At 42.4% G+C, this 24391-nt stretch overlaps 1 protein-coding gene across 1 annotated transcript in view; it reads right to left on the bottom strand.

Moving 5' to 3' along the window:
* SLC9A9 (solute carrier family 9 member A9) overlaps positions 1-1724 on the bottom strand; it is a 325495-nt gene extending 323771 nt beyond the window's left edge. The window contains exon 1 of the mRNA XM_005303279.5: positions 1344-1724. Coding sequence (XP_005303336.3) covers positions 1344-1518 — 175 coding nt within the window. The 5' untranslated portion in view covers positions 1519-1724. The remainder of the gene's footprint in view (positions 1-1343) is intronic.
* Positions 1725-24391: the final 22667 nt, after the last annotated feature.

Below are 24391 nucleotides of genomic sequence, written 5' to 3'. Positions count from 1 at the left end.
GAATAGCATGAGTGGCTTGATACAAGATAGTTTGTTTTTTACTTTCCTCTGAAGCATCAGGTCACTGCTAGAGGCAGGAAGTGACCTAAACAGGTCATCAGATCACGTATCTGGTACAGAAGGGTAAATCCTGTGTTCCTATGACTTTTCAGAGTTCATTTGTGTAATTAACAGTTTTAAATGGACAATGTTAAGACTGATAGACCTCAGCTCTAACCCTCCAATAAACTCTAACCCTCTTTCTTTAAAAGATACCGCTTAAGGTGGAAACAGCTACTGACCTTCAAATTTATAGCTCCAATGGTCTTAAAATCATGGGCCTTATTATCTCAAGTTCCATGCATGCACTGTCAATGACTTCAATGGAAATACTGCATGCAACTGACAGAAAAACAGGCTCAAGTATTTTTTAGAATATGCAACCTTAGAGCATGTGAATTTCATAATGCATGGGGCAGCATCCTGACATTCATAGGAAAGTCAGAGTCACAGATGGTTTGTGGCTAGGATGCACAATGTATAAAGTGATAATTTGTATCTCTTTTTCCAGCCTTGACAGTGTCATCAGGACACGTTTTGTGGAAAGCAAAATGGAGATCACACAACTTTTCTGAAAGTGAAACAAGAGTGAAAGGAAGGACTGGGGAAATAGCCACCCCCATTCCCTCCATATAATAATTAAACTCACAGAGACCTTCATTGCAGCAGGCTATGCAGAAGGTCCTATGCATAAGTTAAATAAAATATTGGAAAATTTCATCAAGGAAGATTAGAACAAGAGAGGCAAACTGAAGTACAGATACGATGGAAACATTCAGGGAGGGTCAGAGAGTGACTTTTCAAAATCTGCTTTTCTACAATACAATGAAAAACAAAACAAAAATCTTCAGCTAGTTGAAATTGCATCAGACCACAGGGCTGGACCCATGAGATCCTAATAGATTCCTGCTGTGACTTAGTGTCACACTATCATGGGATATCACACACAAGTGTGCATTATATTCAAATGAAATAATCTCTTTCAACCTGGTATTTCATTCTTATTTCATTCAGGCATCCTATATTCCCATACTCCCAAAGGGTTATTAGATTCAGATCTGCCCATGGAAGTACATTATCTGCACAGTGCTATGATAACCTATTCATGACATTTACTCCATTGACAGGTCAACCTATATCTGCTTTGTGAGAGTTGAAGAGTTACATTTTTACTGCACATTTCAATAGGCTAGTGGCATTTCATTCAGCATCTTTTCTGTGCCTTGTCAGCACTTGAGCTCAAGTGTCTAATTATACACATGCAACAAGTTTAATACTAAACTGACACTTGAATTTGTACTCACCATAAACCATGGCTCCTCCAGTTTCATGCAAAAAGCGGAATCGATGATTTTTAAATAACCAAATTGTTAATATTGTAAGAATGAGCAAAAAGTTAAAGACCAGCAATTCCACAGCTCCCTGATGATAAAACTGATCCTCATCTCTTGCTGACATATATTTCCTTAATTTCTCCATTTCATTCCCATATGCGAGCACTTAAAATAAAGGATGAAGAGGAACAAAATGCAAAATAAAGAAAACAGCTCAGGTTAAATGCTGTATCATCAACTTTAGTAAAAGAAAGTCTAGACACTACTGAAATTCACAAACACATCTGCTTTATTTGCAGCCTCACGGCAAACTCCCCCAGCTCAGACTTCAGCTGGATTCTAGTTACAACTTCCTGTTTCTCTCTTAAAGCTGTCCTGTCTCATTTGTAATGTTATGATTGCATCACTATATTGTTCTTGTTTTAAATGGAGATCCATAAGGTTTGTGCAATTTGAGGCTCTGTGAACCTATCAAACCTCTGTGACCCTACCAAAAACTATGTTTGGTTTGTTTGCAAAAATTAGTTTGTGTCCACAACACTTTGTTCCTGTAATTTTTTAAAAATCTTTTTCATAAAATCATAGTAGGAGAACCTTGAGCATCTCACATAGGCAAACCCTAATTAATGTTGAACAAGTGGCATAAACGACAAGTTGGTTATGTTTTTACAATTAAAAAACCCTTTCCATTTTACCACTCTACAGTGTTAGTCTTAGGCAAGGAAGCTTGGGGTTTACTACAATAGGAGTTTGCCTGAGTAAAGACCAAATAAAAAATGAATGAAGATTGCAAGATTCAGGACCTAATTCTGCAATGAGCTCTGGATGGACAGACTCCTGGGGCACATAGTGAAAGCAGGGGGGCTGCCAATGTGAAGCTCATAGCACCATCGTTAGAAAAACACAATACAAATTAAAATATTTTTTTTCATCATTTATGCTGCTGGCCCATTTCCATTCACTGTAGGCAATAAAACTGGCTACTTTTATAGCCATTTCTAGCCAATTTCACTTTCAGGTTGTCATGTCCTAGCTCAATGCTGCAATATTTGAGCTGCAGACACTGGAGGAGAATATTCATGTGTTTAAATACCACCTCCAGCCATTGGAGTATTATAAAAGAGAAGAGCAAAGCATTTCTCTTTGTCTCAGATTCCATACAAGTTTGTTTACAGAAGGCCTACATTTGCTGCCAAATTTGAATGGACAGTGCCCCTTCAAACTCTTAAATGTCACTGATGAGTCAATTCAAAACGAATACATAGGCAGCAATGCTGCCAGCTGGGCTTGGTGGCCCCTGCTCTGCACAAGGTGTCCACAGCTCCAAGCAGACCTTTCTTCCCACACAAGACTATGGCTTCTTTGTCTGTTCTGCAACCCCTCAAACCATTTTTATATTAACACCAGTTTCATGGTGTTTCCTAACTCTTCTTCCCAGGGAGTTTCTCTGTAGAAGGGGATGATATAGCTCCATACAGTTATTTTTTAATTCACCTCTCTCTTCTTTCCTACTCCTTTTTGCATAGTCACCCTGTATTTGTGTTTTTGCTCTGCTCTTCCCCTCTGCTCTGCCCCCCCCCCACTGCACCTCATTTTCTCCTTTGGATGTCTCTCTTCCCCTCTGCTCTGTTCCTCTCATCACTCACAGGCAGGGTGTAAACTCAGACAAGGACATTTGAATTCAAGTCCATCTGCTGAACCCATGAAGTCTGGGTGAATTCAAAAATAGGCAAAGCCAATTCACACATCCCTCATTATAAGACAGGAATAAGTAAAAAAAAAAAAAGACAAAACTTAGATTTTGAGTTAGACAATTGAATATTTATTATCCATTATATTGGAAACAGCAAAATAATACACGAGGATTAGGTGGAGGGATTCTGGCTACACTACTGAAATAAAAACTCTTCCCAGAACGTTAGAGCCAGATGGGCAGAATGATATCAGTGTAAGGGAGGGACAGGGCATTTGATTTGCACATTTTCTCAGTTCAGAAATGAAAGTGTTCGTAGTACTATGACTATGTGGTATAATGTATTTGAAGAAACAACGGCACTCTCCTAATCTGCACATGGCAAGTTGCAGGAAGTTCTCATGTGCTGTTCTTTCTGCTTGTTAAAAAATTAGTTTAAGAGTAGCTGCGCAAGTTTGATACTGCAGCTTTTCACCAAGACAGCCTAAATATGTTACAGGTGGCAGGAACTTTTTGCAAACCAATGGGACTATGGAATCTGGCCCATAGACTTTATCTCAAATCACTAATGTTCTGAATGTCAACAAACCAAAAAGAGCAAACAATAAGACAATTCTGTGTTCTATGGTTATGTCTTTATATCAAACCCAAGAAGCAATAAATCATGTGTCCTTGAGGAAAAAACAAAAGCACTTAAAGTGTTAGTGTCTTTAATATTTGAAGTACAAGACTTTTGCCCACATAAACAGGGCCTGTTGAAGTCTGAGGCAAGAATTCTGGTATCTAACCTCCCTTTCCTGTGGTAGCACAACGATGCTTTTTGACTATTGGTTGCCCATATACAAATAACTTTTCTGACATGAAAGGATTCTGACAATAACCACAATGATTCTGTCTTGAAAAACAATCATCTTTTCTGACTATACACTGATTCTTTTGAACCATGGTTCCAAACACTAAATGCTATTGTGTGTAATGATTTTAAGTGTATAAATGTGCATTTTTAAAGGAAATGTTTCCTGTTTGCTAACAATCATGTAATTGAGATGTTTTTGCTCACAACTTTTTTTAATTAAAAAAGAACAAAGTACCTTACAAACATTGTTCAAATTCTTTGCTGGTGTAAATTGGAGCCAATGGAGCTGTGCCAATTTATACAAGCAGAGAATTTGGCCAGTATATACATTCCCAACACCCCACCCCACCAAACAACAAAACCTGCATTAAAAGAAAACTTTATAAGGTTGAATAGTCAAGCACTGAAAAGTTAGGAAATGAAAGAATTGAAGTTGTTTATGCAATGTTAATTCTACACCTTTGCGCCTACACATAATTACATCATCAGATATTTTTCCATAAGACTGCTGCCACGTTCAGCACACAAATTGATGGGTCACAGTGAATAAGGCAGATGTTCAGTATTTCTTATTTCCATATTATCCAATGTGTGGCCCCATACCTTAAATGCTGTTCAAAATCCAAACATAGCACTGAATATAGAATTATTTCCTTGTGAGCTTCGTTTTGGTGCTCATTGCTGGAGTATCTGACTGCCTCACAAACATTAAGCAATTTATCATCACAATTTCCCCTGTGAAATGAGAAAGTATTTTTCAATTGGAGAACTGAGGCACTGAGAGATTAAGATTTGCAGCAGTGTCCACTAATTTTGGTTGACTCAGTTATTGGGGATCCCTGCTTGACACTTAAGGCCTAATTTTACAAAAATGTTGAATACCTGTAGTTCCAATGGCCTTGACTTAGAGCTGTGAACTCAGCACTTCTCAAAAGGGTATCCAGAAAATGAGGAACATACAATTAGTGGCCAGTTCCGAAAATTTTGATCCAAGGTCCACTTTCGGTAAACACTGAAACATGCTTAGCTCTATGGATGTGAGTAGTCCTACTGCAGACAATGGTTCAGGTCTAAGGCACTTGCCCACTGAAGTGAAAAATCTGGGCCACAGGCTTGTCTACACACATTTTTTTTTTTTTACGGCTTTAACTATACTGATATAATTCAAGTGGCACAGCTCCCCTGTGTGAACACAGTTATGCCAATATAAAGGTGCATATAGCTTAGTGCTGTAAGGGAAGAGAAATAGTGCTAAAGCACCTTTCTACTGGTATAACTGCATCCACACTAAGGGTTGTGCATAATTAAATATTTTGGTACAAAAATCACATCCCTAAAACAAAATTGTTAAATTAATACAAAAACGGTGCCTAGAACAGGCCTAAGTGACTAGCTCAACATGTAGCAGGGCCAGGGATAGAATAGAGTTCTTGTGGGCCCCCCTCTAGTGCTTGATCCACAAGACTATTCTTCCTATTTCTGCAGTTCCCTGCCTCACTCTCCTTCCAATGTTTATAGTAAATCTTGTGTGGGTTTTAGGGTAGGTCTATACAACAACTAGACACCCACGGCTGGCCCGTGCCAGCCGACTCAGGCTCACGGGGGTCAAGCTGCAGGGCTGTTCCATTGCTGTGTAGACTTCTGGGCTTGGGTTAGAGCCCAAGATCTAGGACCCTGCAAGGTGGGAGGGTCCCATAACTTAGGCTCCAGACCAAGCCCGGAAGTCTACACAGCAATGAAACAGCTGCGAAGCCAGAGCCCTGTGAGCCCAAGTTGGCTGGCACAGGCCAGCCGCGGGTGACTAGTTGCTGTGTATACATGCCCTTACAGACCACAGCCTCGTTCACTGACCCAATCAGGCATGACTTTCAGTCAGTTACTGGAGTACTTTGTTAGAATAGATCATATTTCTTTCTTATTTGTGACATTTTAGGTTCAATTTCAAAATTGGGGACATTCCCTCAGGCCAGACCAAACTCCTTTAGTGAATTACTCATCATTGTTTCTCAGCAACCCCGGGAAGGGCTGTTAGACCGAAGTACACCTATCAAAGCATATCTGGGCTTTTGCAACAGACCACATCAATCAAAGTGGGAGCTGTCAGGCCCAAGACAGAAATACTGGATATTCATTCAGGACTCAGGATCAGGGAGGACGATAAGTACCTCTCAAGATAATATTCAACACATTGCAAGATTGGGCCCCCCAGAGGTTATAGCCTTTCAGAAATGTAAGATGTAATTATAAATCAGCTGTCCAGACATAGCCATCTGTCACAGTTGCTCTTCATGAGAAATCCAGATGTGCAGTCCAAAAGTGCTGTGTTTTGCTTCTTTTCAGTTTACATTTTAATTATTTCTTCCTGAAGCAACATATATGTTTTTATCCTTGACCTCAACTGACACTTTAGAAGTTCAGTTAGCAAACTGCAATTTTTAACAGGCATGTCCATGATGCCTAATAAACTATCATTTTTTAAAATGTTTTCAATTTTCATGTTGATCACCTGAATCACAGCATTTTTCAGCCAGCAAAAGGATACAGTCTAGTATTTTGTGCTAAGCTTTTGTTGGTTTTTTTTGGTTTTGTTTTGTTTTTTACAGGAGCTTTCTCCCCCTCCTCTCCATTCCTTATTTATTCAAGCGATTTTTTTGGTCAATATCTGTCTCTCCGTTCACATGCTGTCTCAGACTGGCCTGCTGCATAAAGCAGTCTCTGTGAATTCTCCTTGACTCATAGGTTTTCAGATTTTTGGGTACAGGCAATACACGTGCTATTAAAAATGTTCTGTTTTAAATGAGGAAGTCAGAATTACATTTTTTAAAAGTTCTGATTTGGACTGGGACCTCTTTGTCCTGACTCAAGGACTGACCCTAGACACACGTTTTGCTCACAGGTAATCCATGCTCCATTCTGATGATGCAGTTTATCGGGATATTAAAACTCAGTCTAGATTTGGAGTGCTATTGGACCAGTGCCTTCAGAAAGCTTGTGTTCCAAGTTTACATAATTCTGGTCAATTTTTCACTGCAGTATTTTAAAACCAACTAATAAATGAATTAGTCACAGGGTATGCAGACAAACTGCAGGGTGCTGTGTAGTGTTAATGCTACTTTTAGATTCCATAGACTTTCTGAAGTATGAAGGCTTCTTAACGTGAAATGGCCAGATTGAAGGACTTTTAAAATCCTTCAAATGAGCTTTGAAACAAGCTTTGGTACAGTAATAGCAAGGAGGTGGCCCAGATGTGCTAATTAAGACAGATTATATTTGACAGAATTGCTAGTTTATAGATTCAGTGAAGTATAAAAAGCTGACCTCTCACATGGACTTTATAGGACGTTCTGTATTTTGGTGGATTCAGTCTGCCTGTTCAGCCCCTCCACAAAGGCGAGAAGCGGCGCGGGCGAGCGATGTGGTGGCTGCGGCTTCTCGCCGCCCTCATTGGCCCAGGATGGCGAACCGCGGCCAGTGGGGGCCGTGATCGGCCGAACCTGCCGCGTCAGCAGGTAAATAAAACTGGCCCGGCCAGCCAGGGTGCTTACCCTGGCGAGCCGCATGCCGAACATTGCCGACCCCTGCTCTAGTGACTGGGTCATATAGACTAAAAATAGCAATTATGCCTGTAGTTCAAATGGTAGAGGCCTACGCTGTGGATTTGGGATCCAGCGGTCAAACACTGCTGAAGATGCATTCACAATGGGATCTGCATGGGTTGCATATCCACCTCTACCCTGATAGAACGCGACCCAATATAACACGAATTCAGATATAACATGGTAAAGCAGCGGGAAGCCCCGGGCCCTTTAAAGTGCCACCCGAGCCCCGCTGCTTTACCGCGTTATATCTGAATTTGTGTGGAGCCCCAGGCCCTTTAAATCACCGCCCGAGCCCGGCTGCCAGAGCCCCGGTGGAGATTTAAAGGGCCCGGGGCTCCCTGCAGAGGCTGGAGCACAGGGCCCTTTAAATCCCCGCCGGGGAAGCCGGTCCCGTCTGGCATGGCGTGCTGGACCGAACCCGATATAACGCGGTCTCACCTATAAGGTGGTGAGATTTTGGGGCTCCTGAGGACCACGTTGTATCGGGGTAGAGGTGTAATAGATTTTTTCCCATTTTTCTTTTTAAAATATTTGATTTAGTTCACCCAGTGAAAAAAATCCTTTAAAATAGATTTTATAATTAATTTTTTCCTAGCAATTATGCAGCAAAACCCAGATGTTCCAGAGTGTGGTCATCTGTCACAGATTTCAACTGTTTACATGACACTTTGGCTGCTTTGAAGACTGATAGGTAGGATAAACAGATCCCCATTGCAGGGGCACAAATATTGTTCATTGCTATCAACCCACGCAAAAAGACTGGCATAAACGCAGGAAATACATTACCCAGTTAGAATTTAAGGGAGAAAACTTTGAGAATGTTGAAATTTTTCAAAAAAACAAATCAGAAAGCCAGGAAATTTCAAGATAAGGTAAAAACTTCACAAAATAATTAGTTTTTAATACTTTCATAAAACCTAACTCTGTCCTCCTCCTCCTCCTCCTGCTTCCCACACCTCCCCATCCACAAAGTCCTCTTTCTGATTCAGCCATAGCATTAATACCCTATGAAGATGTGATAAAAACAAATGACAACGTGCTTGCTGCTCAAAAACACAGGATACTGTTTGGTGACCTCCTACAACTAGCTGCCACAGCACCTCCATCTGTGGAAAACATCAACCTAGCCAGCTTGAGTCTATATCTGCAGCCATTTTAAATCCTGTCCCAGTATATAGGGCTGGCTCACATTTAAGACGGGGAATAGCAAAATAGGAGAATTAATGGCTGTAAAGGGCTTTGAGATCCTTGGATGAAAGGTGCTATTTAAAAACAAGGAAATAACTATAATAATATCCAAGATTGACATCAATTTTATTATGTTATGCCGGTTTTACAGACAGGAGCTGAAGCACATTTTCAGTTATTTCTGTGTAATTTAACATATATCAATAAAATAATTTGACTTCTGTGGACACAGGGAAAAGTCACTATTAGCATGGCCAATTTTTTTTAAATGGGCCAGATCCTCATCTCGAGTAAATTAGCATAGGTATAATCCCATAATTTTTTTTCCCTCTACACCATCCAAAATCATGTACTGATGTGGAGCTACATTGATTTACATCAACTGAAAATCCACTGCAAAATGCTTGCTAACAAGTATTTTGTGTCCCCACTGGTAATTTGATTTTGTTTCACTCCCTCCAGTAAATGATTGCAGCAATATCATACACCAAGTGGCTATTGTAAGTCTTCCAAATGCAGGCTGTTACTGAAACTTATACTAGTGTGAATAAGCATCTAGCCTGACATGCTTAGTATGACCCTGGAAAAAAAGCTGTTGGTAATAACTAGTATAGGGCTTTATAGCAACAGTGGTTTTGGTAATCTGATGGAGATCTGGAATAGATAGGCCACTCAAAAGGGGGTCTAAGCTTTCAGGGTCTAAGGCTGAGAGTAGCTGGTATATAATAAAAGGTTAAAGGCCTCTTGTCATGTTGCAACAGAGTTAGGCTTGTGTTTTTATGGCAGTGGGCTGTGTAACTGCCTGTTACTATTCTCCTAATACCATACTATTGTAACTAGAAGAGTGGATACATAGTCAATATTAGATTCCCCTTGAGCTAGGTTAAAAAGAGTCTCATCTCTAGGAATTCCTCAGTAGTGTGTTGACAGTTGATGCTTGTGACCCAGGTCACTCCTGAGCTCAAGACAAACCACTACCAAGACCTTGGTCAGGTTTAACAAAACAAAAAGGGTTTATTTCATTGTTGCCCTGCTCAGGCAGAACACTACCTGCAACAGTCTCACCCAGTAGCAACAAGCAAGGAATGAGTAACAATAGTCTCACATCTGACCTTCCTTCCTTCAAGGAGGCTGAAGTGGGCACAGGGCCGGCTCCAGGCACCAGCCCACCAAGCTTGTGCTTGGGGCGGCACCTGGAGGGGGGCGGCGCGGCGCTCCGGCCCCCGGGGAGAGCGGGGCCACGTCCGGGATCGCCGCCCTCCCCCCAGCGCTCTGGCCGCCCTCCTCCCTGGTGCCCTCCCCCCGGCCGCCGGGGGGAGAGCGGCGAGCCCTGGCTGGGGCTCGCCGCCCTCTCGCCGCCCTACCCCCTCCCCCCCGGCCGCCGGGGGGAGAGCGGAGCCCCCGCCGGGGCTCACCGCCCTCCCCCCGGGGCTCCGGCCGCCCTCCCCCCCGCGCCCTCCCCCCGGCCGCCGGGGGGAGAGCGGAGCCCCCGCCGGGGCTCACCGCCCTCCCCCCGGGGCTCCGGCTGCCCTCCCGCAGGGGGGGGGCGCGGCGGCCGGAGGCTTTTTTGCCTGGGGAGGCAAAAAAGCCAGAGCCGGCCCTGAGTGGGCAGCTGTCTCTCAAGGAGCTCCTATTTCCAGCCCAGTGTCTCTCACACACTGAGAACTACTCTTCTTCCCACTCAGCCCCCAGCTGAGCTGTGTTCTCCTCTATTAACCATTCCTCCCAAGTCTGATACGTAGTGCAGTGGGGCTGATTAAGCCCACAGCAACTCATTGAAGCTCCCCTGATCAGTGTGGGGTTTGCATACCCCATTAAAGGGTTTAATACCTACTGTTTGATTTGGAAGACAATGCCAAAATTGCTGTAAGGTTTTTCTGAGGTAGAATGTGAATGTGTCCATAAAACTGCCCTTTCCGTTTCCACACATTCACACAAACATACAATAGGATCTGAGACAGCAATATGAATTACAAAATATGGACACTGTTAAACATGGCACAGTTGTATAAAATAATTTAGTGTGAGTTAAAGCCTTGAGCCTCATGCCACAAAATCACAGCTGAGCAAAGCATTCCCATTGAAGCTCAAACCCATTAAAAACATAGCCTGGATATGAGGTTTAAAATACTCTGTTCACACAGTTCATGAGCTCCTCAGTCTTCTCCCCTGTTCACAGAATGGTTGCTTGGCTGCACCTGGAAGATTGTTAAGTTAAATAAGACATTCTCCAAGGCTGGAGATTGTTAACCATACCAGACTGGCACAACTCTACCCAAATTGCACATGAGTCATGGGGTTATCAAAGAAATCACACATGTTGCCCTGTACTTTTGTACTAATTTTGTGCTTTTGTACTAATAGAGTTAGTATAATCCTTTACACTTTCATAATAATACTTTGTATTTTATGTAGTGATTCAGCCATAGAACTCTAGGATACCTCTACACCGCAGCTGGGGATGAGCCTCCCAGCCTGGATAGACAGTCTTGCACTAGCAAGGCCTGGGCTAGTGTTCTAAAAACAACTTGAGCAGTTCAGGCTCTTAAGGCCACCTGACCCCCTAGGCTTGAGAGACTGCACTACAGCCTGAGCTACAACGTCCACTGCTATTTTTAGCACGCTAGCTTGAGTTCCGCTGGTGTGAGTCTATCTACCCAGACTGGGAAGCTCATTCCCAGCTGTAGTGGACATAGGTGCCAACTTTTAGTTTTCCTTCAGGGTGCTCTGCCCCAAGGCCCTGCCCTCACTCCACCCTTTCCCCCAAGACCCTTCCCTCGCTCTGCCTCTTCCCACCCCTGCTCCACCCCCTCCCCGAGGCCCCCACTGCTCGCTGCTCTCCGCCCTCCCCCAAGTCCCTCCCTGAGCACCAAACAACTGTTTGAGAGCCGCCGATCAGCTGTTTGACAGCATCACTGAACACCTGTGGCTGGTGGGCACCCACTATTTTTTTTCTATGGGTGCTCCCAGCCCCTATGGTAGTGGAGACATACTTTAAATGTTTTACCATGGGGCATCAGAGTTATCTTCCCCAAACTGTGACACAGAAAGGGTAAGTGTCTTGGCCAATGGTCACACAATGAGTCAGGGTCTGAACCAAGATCTCCTGACTCCCAGCCCTGTGCTTAACTCACCAGTCTTTAGTTGCCATATACACGTCATCCTTAGAGAGAAATGATTGGGAAATATTAGGGGAGCTAGAATTGTTTATACCTGTACATCTCAGATTAAGGAAGAACTTAAATCCATATTTAAAAACTGCTACATTTAATTAATTCTCCAAAGTGAGGTAATCCCAACACAGAAAATAGGAGGAGGAGACAAACTGAGAAAGAAGCACACTGAAGAGAACTTCAGACTCAAGTTATGTACTTGGCTTGAGAACCAGCTGAATGGAGAATAACTTCACAGGTTTGTAAAGTGCCTAGAACAATGGGGTCCAAGTCAATCTCTGTGGCTCCTAGGCATTATGATAGTGATGATGAATAAGGAAGAGACTTCAAATACTATTTACCAGGACAAAAGATAGGCCTGGCACGTCAGAGTCCTGAGCATTCTGTTTTAATTTTCACTATATCTGGCAGGTTCTCATTAGCCTTCTGCTTTGTACACAAATAATATTGTGTTCATCTCCCTGGGCATCACACCACTTTTATATGGTCACTTTCAATTACTGTACTTCTGCTTTGCTCTTGTCTTTCTTCAGTTCCTTACAGGCACCAACTTATGTACTCCACCTTTATAGATCAGCTATTTTCTTCTCCCTCCTTAGATTTCCAGATGTAGAAGTCCTGCCTGCAGCCCTGCCCCACAGATGTCTATCGATCTACAGAAGTTGAATCCAAGACAAGAAGCTGGTTAGAGCAGCAGAGCGATTTTCATCTTGATAAATCAAAAGCAAGAAAAAGCAGCACAATTTTAAAAAATGCGATTAGTAATTACAGTCCCATGATTTTCAAAGTGGGGAGCCAATGTTTTAGCAACCCTTCTCTCATTATAAAAATACTGAGATGCACACATTAAGCTTCACCTTGTAAGGCAAAGCATTCTCACTACTGGAGCTGTAAAGAAATGTCATATTGGTGTGTTAATTTCTGCACTGCTTCCTACGCTCTGTTTCTCTTTTTCCTTAGGCCTGGTCTACACTAGAAAATTAAGTTGGCTTAAGTGTGCTACTCAGGGATGTGAAAAACCCATACCCCTGAGTAGTGGTGGCGGAGCCTTCCCAAAAGTGGGGGGACAGGGCACCCCCGTCCCCTCCGTGGCTCCACCCCTTTCACCCAAGCCAGGGCAGGTGGAGGATTTGTGGCTCCCTGCAGCTTCCCGTATGGCTCCTCTTGACCCAGCTCTGGCTGGGGGATTGGGCCTCGGAGCCACAGCCCATCCATGGTAAGAGCCGCACGGCCAGGCAGCTGTGGGGAGCTGCAGCGTGGACCCTCACCTGCCCTGGGCTTGGGGAATGGGGGGCAGGGACATGAGTCGGGGGCTGCTCTTGCCCCACCCCGGGCAGGTGGACAATCTGTGACATGGCATGGTGCCCCAAGTGGCCTGGGCTCCCTGGCTAGGATCCAGCTGCCAGCCAGTGTAGGCAGCGCTAAATCAATGGATTAATTCTTCCAACCTAGCTACCACCTCTCACGGAGGTGGAATACCTACACTGATGGGAGAACCCCTCCCATTGGCATAGGCATTTTCTACACTGAAGTAGTACAGAGGTTGCAGTGGTGTCTCTGTGCTCCGGTAGCATTTCAAGGGCAGACAAGCCTCTAGTTAAATCTCAAACATTTTTATTCCCTGCAATTGTTTTTTCCCCCCAGACTTTATTTCTTCATTGCTTAATGTGCACAGTGGATTCCAGTTATCACTACAGCCTGCAGGCAGAGAAAAGGGGGATGTCAACAGCTGTCTATTATCTTGTTTTGTTGTACACTAGTAGTACAGTTCTCCAGAACTAAGGAGGTACTAGCTTTTATGCAAGTTAAGATTTTTTTCAGATATATGTTTCCTCTAGAAAAAAAATGAAACTCTCGGATATGGCTATTCTTTCATCAACTATTACAAAAGTCACAAGTGAGTAATGGTGAAAAAGAAAAATCAAAGAAACACAGTAAAACCCTCAGGCATGTGTAATCCTTCTGCCAGGAGCAACAAGCGTTGGCTTCAGTCTGTTATTTCTAAAATAAATAACCCCATAGTTCGAACCCCCACCTACAGCCTTGCTCTTATTTCTGGCTCTGGGAAATTAAAATAAAACCTCCTGGTCACCTTTGAAGGTTGTTGTTCTCCACTTGCAAGACTCAAGAGTCCTTTGAGGACATGGATCCACAAATATCTTCTTTATTTTTGGGGGAAAGGGGAAAAACAGTCAAAAGAAACATGAAAAACCAGTATATATTTGCAAAGAAGAACTCGAACAACCCAAAGCAGCATATCAGGAGTTTGGTCCACTCGATAGTCCCAAATAATAAACATCCAGCTTAAGGAGGTTCAGAACTCTATCTCACCACATACTCCACCCTCATAAAACTCCACTCACTGGCTGAGCTAGTCTCAATGGCAATCAAGAGGATCCCAGGGGTGGCTCTCCTCCACTGGTCTGTTCAATTTGGTCTGACTCCGATGTGCAGCTAACTAGAAACCAGCTGTCTAGTTCTCTGGTTTCACCTGCTTCCACCAACTAGATGTGCAAGGGTCTTGTGAAGTCAGCTCAGCACTGCCACTGATCCAGCCGGGCCTCATTGTGGAGTCAGTTCCCTTCCCTCATCACTGTTGGCCCAGCTGGTCCTTACTGGAAAGTTAGCTTCTCTTCATCTACACTTGTCCAGTGTCCTCAACACATGGAACACTGCAGAGTCCTCTACACATGGCACAGAATCTCTAGGTGAGGAACCCACAGCCAGACAGGAGCCTTGAGCTGAGTCCCTTCTCCCTGGAATGGAGTTCTGCATCCAAGAGACAAAACCCTCTCCCCTCTTCTGTGCTTCTCAGCCAAGCTTCGTTACCCAACCAAGTCATTACTCAAAGTCAGGGTGAGCCCTGGACCTGCCCAGTTCCTGTGCCTTCTCATGAGCACAGTAATGATATTATCTCATTCGCTTATCAAAGCATAAACAAATTCCAGCCAAACAATGCAACTTACTAGGAGGAGTTATGGATAAACAATATAATGGATGAAAATGAAGCTGGCTTTTCCCTTTCTCCCCAATAGAGGGACCAGTGAGCTCTATCCCTCTAGGTCTTCTAGCCCTGGAGCTCACACATGTCACCATCACAGGCAGTATTTGGTACCCCTGATAACTTTATTATCTAGCACAAATACACATACTATTGTTTGTGATCTTATAGTAGAGTAGATCTTATAATAGAGCACAGCTCTGCACACCTGAATTATCATACTGGAGCCAACCTTCACAGGGTAGTGATCAATGGCTCCAAGTCTAGTTGGCAGCCAGTATCAAGCGGAATGCCCCAAGGGTTGCTCCTGGAGCTGGTTTTGTTCAATATCTTCATTAATGATCTGGAGGATTGCATGGATTGCACCCTCAGCAAGTTTGCAGATGACACTAAACTGGGAGGAGTGGTAGATACACTGGAGGGTAGGGATAGGATAAAGAGGGACCTAGACAAATTAGAGGATTGGGCCAAAAGAAATCTGATGAGGTTCAACAAGGACAAGTACAGAGTCATGTACTTAGGACGGAAGAATCCCATGCATTGCTATAGACTAGGGACCGAGTGGTTAGGCAGCAGTTCTGCAGAAAAGGACCTAAAGGTTACAGTAGACGAGAAGCTGTATATGAGTCAACAGTGTGCCCTTGCTGCCAAGAAGGCTAACAGCATTTTGGGCTATATAAATAGGAGCATTGCCAGCAGATCGAGGAACGTGATCATTCCCCTCTATTCAGCATTGGTGAGACCTCATCTGGAGTACTGTGTCCAGTTTTGGGCCCCACACTATAAGAAGGATGTGGAAAAATTGGAGAAAATCCAGCGGAGGGCAACAAAAATGATTAGGGTGCTGGAGCACATGTTTTATGAGGAGAGGCTGAGGGAACTGGGATTATTTAGTCTCCAGAAGAGAAGAATGAAGGGGGATTTGATAGCTGCTTTCAACTACCTGAAAGGGGGTTCCAAAGAGGATGGATCTAGATGAGGGGTCGGCAACCTTTCAGAAGTGGTGTGCCAAGTTTTCATTTATTCACTTTAATTTAAGGTTTTGCGTGACAGTAATACATTTTAACCTTTTTAGAAGGTCTCTTTCTATAAGTCTAAAATATATAACTAAAATATTGTTGTATGTAAAGTAAATAAGGTTTCAAAATGTTTAAGAAGCTTCATTTAAAATTAAATTAAAATGCAGAGCCCTCCAGACCTGTGGCCAGGATCCAGGCAGTGTGAGTGCCACTGAAAATCAGCTCACGTGCCGCCTTCGGCACGTGTGCCATAGGTTGCCTACCCTGATCTAGACTGTTCTAAGTGGTACCAGATGACGGAACAAGGAGTAATGGTCTCAAGTTGCAGTGGGGGAGGTTTAGGTTGGATATTAGGAAAAACTTTTTCACTAGAAGGGTGGTGAAGCACTGGAATGGGTTACCTAGGAAGGTGGTGGAATCTCCTTCCTTAGAGGTATTTAAGGTCAGGCTTGACAAAGCCCTGGCTGGGATGATTTAATTGGGGATTGGTCCTGCTTTGAACAGGGGGTTGGACTAGATGACCTCCTGAGGTCCCTTCAAACCCTGATATTCTATGATTCTATGAATATAACTATATCAAAGTATTTTTGCTCTTTTTTACTTCTTGGGAAAGAAAAAGAAAAAAACCTCACTCCTGGAGAAATTATATTTTTTTCTGAGAGAACACTAGTCTGATCCTTTGTTGCCACCCTTTGAAATCCTAAGGTTTAATTTGGTGAGTCTCAAGGATCTCGGTTAAATTGATTTTCTCTATTTAATAACACATCCGCTTGTCTACATCTCAAAATGGCAATGGCATGAATATTTCTTTTTTTTAAATTCCCAAGTTTTCTGCCCCCCAAGACACATGTAGGCCATTTCTTAAGAGAGTGATTTGACTGGGCAGTTTTATGTGAGGGAACCACATGTTCTCCGTGTTATTTTCTTTTGATTTAGTTTTTGTTGATTGGTGGTTTAAACTGACCATATGCTGCCCAGAGATAAACTAGGTTTCAAAACCTCACTCTCCATCCTGCCAGCATTAAGAATACCTCAGACAGCACCCTGGGTTTCCCTCTTGCCACCTAAACTATATTGGAGAAGAAATGAACTGACCCTCTTAGTCCAATTCTCTCAGACCACAGATCCAAAATTATATATAACACTCTCCCAACAATGTTACCTACCAAAATCAGACTTCTATAACCTTCCCCAAGCACAACACTACCTCATTAGAATACCTGTCTGGAAAGGTGTATGCTAACCCACGGCTCTATTCAAAGAACAGCAAGAGGTGGCAAAAATTATAGGAGAAATTGCAATATTCCATACCACACTGAAATACATATTTCATATTCTACCTAAAGGCCAATTAGTTCAGTGGATAAAGCACTGGACTGGGAGCCAAAAGAAATGGGCTCCATTCCCAGCTTTACTATTGACTTGCAGTTGGACATAGGTCAAGCAGCTTCTCTCTCTTCAGTTTTTCCCACCTATAATGATGCTTGGAAAGTGCTCTGAAATCTATGAATGAAAAGATACATTTTTGTGTTATTTTCTCGATGTTCTGAGTGAGACAGCGCTGCCATGGGTCACCAGACTGGCTGACATCAGAAAGCCCTTCAGTTGCTCTTTGGCTGAACACTATACAAGAAACACGAGATAAGGCACACATCACAATACAGAAAATCCTGGGATCTGTTTGAGGAGCTGTAGGCTTCAGCAGATGGGCCACTCACAACCAGCAGGAAAAACAGACTGTCGCTGGCTAAAGCCATGCTGCATTATTCTTATGAGGATGTTAGTCTCCTGCCTGCATATACATGTTTGTGTAACAATTTTTATCATATTCCTTCACTGAGAATCAAAACTGCCTCTGTGCAGAGAGCCAGCACAAGATCTATTGTATATACCACCTAATTTTGACTAAAACCCTGAAAGTTTACCTCTACCCTTACTATAACTATGAACAGTATAACAATGCTACACCAAATACCTACATATATGTTTTCTGGCATAATAGTACTGCTCTAAATTATTTCCTGTGTACTTCTCCAAAGATATGAATACCACTCTAGAAATAGGCATGCATGATAGAATGTATTTACTAATAATACTTGCCCGTGAATCTATCTGTGCATCCAAAATAATCACTTAAAGAAAGCAATATTACAAATCTCTTTAAGGTGGCAGAAGTTCCTGGGCATTGAAGCAGAAGTTAGGGAGGATGTCCACTGTGTCATTTAAAGTCCATCTCACTCAAATCTCAAAGCAAACATGTAGGTGTTGGGGGCTTTCTAACCTCTGCCAGCCCAGCTGCATAGCTCAATTAAAAAAACCCACCAGGGAACAAGCACTGAAGTGTCTGTCCATCCTTAGTCAACACACAGAATTCCCTTCCACTTGAAAGCAAGTTAGAAGTAGATACTGTTTTAACTATTTCACATCGTGTATGGTCAACACTGATTAATCTGAAATCCATTGGGAAAATTCCATGATTTATAACAAAAATCAGATGAACAATTATACTGCTCTATGATTGATTCAATTGTGCTGGACATACAGCAATCACAGATAAATATCAGGTTCCCCAAATGTTAGGGAGTAGCAAATAACTAGAATACAGTGGACATTTTTTTTTTTTAAAGTATACCACCTGCTTGAATTAAATTTACTGCAGTGCCTTCAGCATTCCCCAAGGTAAGTATACTCAAAATAGTACAATGAGTACAATAAGTGTTGTTTTATTGATCTCGTTTTATATAAAGTATGTTTATATTGTATTAATATCATCAGCAAATGACTGTTCATTTTAAAATGGGTAGAATAATTTGTGTAAGTAGCGCAGACTATTCTGTTTGCACAATTCCTGTCTGAAAATGTTTTAATGGAGATGATGTTCCACCAGGGGGCTCTGTTTACACATGATAAGAAAATCTGACTTTCAGCAGAGCTTCTGTTTCCTCTTTAAATATTTTCACAAGTTAAAGAAAAACTATGTGGTTTAAGTAAGCAATAATGTATTACATTGTGTAGGTATACTGAACGTGTGCTCATCGGGGATAGGTAATTAGCTATATGCCATCAATCTCAGAAGTATAGGCATACAGCATACAACTACTGACCTATTTTCTTGGTCAGTGAAGAAGCATCATGAGGATAACTCTTCATTATGTGCAAAATTCTGCCCAAACTTATACTGCTTTGAATTCAATGGGAGTTTCTCCCTTGACTTCAAAGGGAGTTAGATTAGGACCTTAGGGTCATTTGAAGAGGCTGCCGATATCACCACAGAGCCAGGCAATTTTTGACAGGAAATGACTTTTTAAAAGGCCGGCCTTTCCTATGAGTAGAGCCCCCTACTATCTTTTGGGATTTACATGGCTCCAAAGGTCTAGTGAAATTTTTTTTACAGGCTTTCATCCACAATGATAAATGCTCTCTATCTTTATCCAGCCATTCAAATAGCAGCTGTTCCTCTTTTCGCATGAACACCTGTTTACAAACTTATCATAAGAAACTTAAGATGCAGTGAAATAAATACAAATAGCTGCTTAAATGTGTTAAAGTGGTTTAGGAACCTAGGTTCCATTTTAAAAAATCATGATTTCCTTGAGAGTGCCTAGGCACTCTTGAAAATCCCACTAAGCACCTATCTGAATCTTTAGGCACCTGAATTCCTTTAAAATGTAAGAGACTTTAAATTGACTTTTAATGAGACTTAGGCTCCTAAGTGTCTAAGGGCATGTCTATGCTAGGAGCACTTTACCGGTAGATATACCAACATATGATGCCAGCAAAGCTCTTCTAAAGTGGACACAGCTTATACTGGCTAAGCTTCACTTTTACTGATATAGTTATTCTACCCCCCACTTACGAAGGAAACCAGCTATACAGAAAAAAAGCACAGTTGCTGGTACAGCTCTGTCCACACTAGGGCCTTCTGCCAACACAGCTATGTCAGTCAGGGATCACATCTCTTCACGTCCCTGACAACATAGCGCATGCTGGTAGAAATCTGTAGTGTAGGGGTGTCCTAAGTCATTTCTTAAACTGGGACCTAGACCAGGTGTATACTACAGACTTCTGCCAGCATCACTATGTTGGTTCAGGGTGTGAAGAGGTGTGATCCCTGACTGACAGCTGTGCTGGCAGAAGCCCCTAGTGTAGATGAAGCTGTATTGGCAAAACTGCACTTTTACCGGTTTAGCTCATTTTGCTTGGGGATGTGTGGAAAAACTATACTGGTAAAAGTGCAGCTTTGCAGGTAAAAGCTGCATCCACAGTAGGAGTGCTTTGCTGGTACAGAATACTGGTATTTCTATACCAGTAAGGTGCACCTAGTGTAGACATGGCCTTAGGCCGCTTTGTCATTTAGGCACTTTTGAAAAATGTCCCCTAAATCTTGAGCTATTCTATCTCCCCCAGTTGATTGTCTCCAGAATACAATTATGCAGCAGCTATTGTATTTATTGCACTGCATCTTAGAATTTCTTATTGCGAGTTTGTAAACTGGTGTTCAGGTGAAACAAAACAACAGCTAAAGAGGAACTGCTGCTGTTCAGACAGCTGGATAAAGGTGGAGAACATTTCTCATCAGAGGTGTAAGCCAATGACTTTTTTTTACCAGGCCTTCTCAGCCATATGAGTCCCAGGGTGCTCTATTCAGGGCCGGCTCTAGGCACCAGCTTTCTTGGGGCGGCACTTTTCAAGGGGTGGCATTCCAGCATTCCGGCCCTTCGGCGGTGGCACTCTGGCGGTTTTTTGTTGTTGTTTTTTTTTGCTTCGGCAGCGGCACTCCAGCACCCCCCACCCCCTATTCATAGGAAAGGTCAGCCTATGTAGAAGTCATCTCCCCTCAAAAACTGCTTGGCTCTGTGGTGATAGGCAGCCTGTATAAATGAGCTCCACATCATTCTTGACCACACTACTCCAGATTCTTGGGCCCATGAGTTGAAGGACTGATGAGTTCAGGACTTAGTTCTGCTTTCCTGCTGGAATAACCAACCCCTCTTTAAGGTGTCAAATTTAAATAGGCCTAGTGGAACATAATTAGCTTCCAGCTGGGAATATCTCACTGAACTGCCTGGGAATTCACCCCCCAAACCCTACACTACTGTTTGGTTCAGCAGGGCCCTCTCTTATGAACACCTCTGGGGCAGGGTGTGTCAGAGCTCCAGGATCTGCTCTGCAGAGCAGCAAAACACTTATACCCTATCATGATATTTTCTTTCTTTCTTCTCCCCAGCTACATGCACTGATTAGTTAAAATAAAACAAGGAAATTGAATACGAAGTTGTCACAGGACAAAGTTTTGAAAATCATTGGTTTGATTAAGTCACAAATTTAGTTGCAATAAAGCTATTTGTCTTGGCAATTATCCAGAAGCAAGAGGTCATTTTCCTGTGACATTATCCCTGACCGCACTTAAGGAGATCTCAGTTCTCATTTGGAAAAATCCTCTAGGAGTCTTTAGTGAAGGAATTACGGAGCTGATTCTGATTTCAATTATACTGTGTTGCCCTGTGTAATTTCATTGACTTCAGTGGAATTACTCCTGATTTATACTGGTCAGACTGAGAACAAACCAGGCCCATTATTTCCAGGATAATGAGGTATATTTATATATAAAGCAATCCTATTTGTTAATAAAGTGGAGATCTCCATTAGAACACACTGTCTGCACATGAGATTGTACACGACATGATCACTCTCATACGTGACCCCTTCAGTAGTTTCATTCCCCTTAATTCTTCAATACTGATGTTAATCTTTAGAGATTCTTCAGAAAAATATCCCAAAAGCAAATCATATCTACTCTATGGTGGATTTCCAAGGAGCTAAATACTGTACTTTCTTTAAAATGTAATGACACCATTTCCCTTTGCTTTCATTATCTCTCTCTCTCTCTCTTTCTCTCTCTCTCTCTCTAATCTCTGATCCAGTCTCTGCCCTCTGCTCTCTCACTCTCTCTCTTCTCTTGTCTGTTGTTTGTGCAGGTTCCGGACAATCACTTCTCTTTGCTTCAAGCCATGTTTTATCTTTATTCTTTTTTTGGTCCCAACCTCCTTTTCCACAAACCTCTTTTCTTCCAACTAACAGTTTGAGAATTTTTTCTCTCTCTTTCTGGAGGTTCCCGTTGCTATAGTGACACCTGATGATTACAGAGACAGTGACTACCTTTGTTAAAATTCTGGTTGCTATAGCAATGGCTGCTGGCCGTGGGTTCAATGAAAACCTTCTTAGGAAGGAAGCCAGTTCATACCCTTCTACTCAGCAATCTAGCTAGTAAAGGTTTCTTTAATTGTTGTGCACAGTAGCAAGTCTGAGAGTCAAATACTGTTCTCACTGCAGTCAATGGGAGTTTTGCCATTAACTTTAATGGGACCACAAGTTGGTCCTGAATTCCCATTGCATAACTAACAAAAGGAATACACTGTCAGCACAGTGGCAAACCCAGAGTCTGGTTTCACACAGTCAGCAACCTTGACCCTCTTAACAAAACTTGGATACCAATGAGTAGATTCCTATAAAGACTGAATTAAATAATAACCACTTTAGGACTACAGCAGAAATGAGTGCCTCAGCCACTTCTATGATCAAAAACTCCACATTGCTTGGGGGGTGGGAAGTGTCTTCTTTGTAAACAGCAGAATCACAAAACTGAAATGTGCTTGTCTTTTTTCAGGGAAAGGTGTTTTATTGTTGTCTCCCTTTAGAAATAGCCACATGAGAATGAACTTTCCCAATGAAAGATTTATACATTGTTAATGGGTTGTTCCTATTGAAGGGGTTGATAATATGCTGATATTCTGCCTATCGAGACTGCCACCTCTTGGCAGGGTCCCTGGAGTTCTTTTCATTATTATGAGGCTGACCAGTGAAGAACATTTCCAAGTGAGGTTTCCCCCTGGGTGAACTATTACTGTTCTATTTGGAGTAACATGGGGAGAATTGTACTCTGGTATTCAAGAACATCTTCACCAAAAGAAAGTACTCCTCAGATATTTGATTTGTTTTTGTAACTTATAGATTCCAAGGCCAGAATGGATCATTGTGATCATCTAGTCTGACCTCCTGCATAACCCAGGCCATAGAACTTCCTCAAAATAATTCCTAGAGCATATAAGAAAAAACATCCAAACTTGGCTTAAAAATGGTCAGTTATAGAGAAATCACCTCTTTTTCCACTTATTTTTGAGGGCTAGCCTCTAAAGAACATATACTAGTTCTGTTCCCCTGCCTCCAGAGTCCTCACTTGTTCCTCTCCCTCATGTTATTCAGCATTTATATGAAGCTGAGACAACATGTACTGAAGTGCCAGCAGTGCACAGATGACACCCAGTTGCTAAGGACTGATCTGTACTGGCTGGATTGTATGGTGCCTGCTGGCATTTATATATCCCTTTAAACACATTTTTCCATCTGAAATTTGCACAATCACTCTATATAAAACCCCTTAGCATCCTTACCTCAGTAACACTGCAAATTGAACGAACCTTTACTTTATGGAAACAGTCCCCTTGCAGACCTTCACCACACATTACTGAGCTAGAGTTTTGTGGGGAAAAAATAGAGATGGGACATACACTCTTCCTGTTTGGTTTTCATATGAAAAATTGCCAGTTCCAAATATTTGTATTCAACTGAGTACATATTACAAAAGCAAACAAGTATCTAAAATAGCTACTCGTGAATCCAAAACCATCTTCCAAACTCTTGGGCCAAAAAGGACTCTATTGATTTTAGCACCTGCAAAGGGAAAAGGAGGGAAATAGCGAAATATTGCCATTGCAGCAGTAGGATTTAAGTCTTCCACTGCATCCCACCAAACTCAGCTGTACAGTAAGGTTTTCACCTGTATTCATTCCCCAGATACCATCACACTGAAGAAATCCCAGATTCTTTGAATTTCTGAAGCACAGTGAAAATGGAATGGTACACAGGGTTCTTCAGGGCCCCTCCTGAACTGCTGTTTGTGTTTCTGTGCACTAGTAAACAGTGGGAGCTCTTGGAATTTCTTTCCTCAGCCTAACTGCAGAATTTAAAGCACTGGGTGATTGTTGCTGAAATCTCACAAGTAGTTTCTTCTCCATTGCATGCCCATGTGATGTTATCCACCTGGTCTGCTTGTCGGTTACTGCACAGGTCCCTGAAATATACAAAAATCTTGGAGTCCAGAGATTTCGCTGGGAATTTTCTCTGAGCTAGTTTTGCAGAATCGGGCCCATCGTCTCTCAGGGGCAAATCCTGGCTGTACCTGCACCGACAGCACAGAGCTGGATGGAGCTGTGCATAAACTGGACTGTTTGATCTCTAAAAGGTATATGAGAATTTTGTCTCCTATTCTGCCAGCTACAATGTAGTTTTGATTTTTCATGTACCCTTTATTAAGCAGATGTGCAATGCTGCTCTTTTATAATTTATGGGGAAATTATATTCTGCCATTCAGAAAATGGTGTTATTATTTTCCACATCCTTAAAATGGGATGAGAAATTCAAAATACCAT

This window comes from Chrysemys picta, chromosome 9 (genome assembly GCF_011386835.1).
Source record: "Chrysemys picta bellii isolate R12L10 chromosome 9, ASM1138683v2, whole genome shotgun sequence".
In the NCBI taxonomy this organism is placed as follows: Eukaryota; Metazoa; Chordata; order Testudines; family Emydidae; genus Chrysemys; species Chrysemys picta.
Note: the sequence above shows the minus strand (reverse complement) of the source record. Positions and strands in the feature narration are given on the sequence as shown.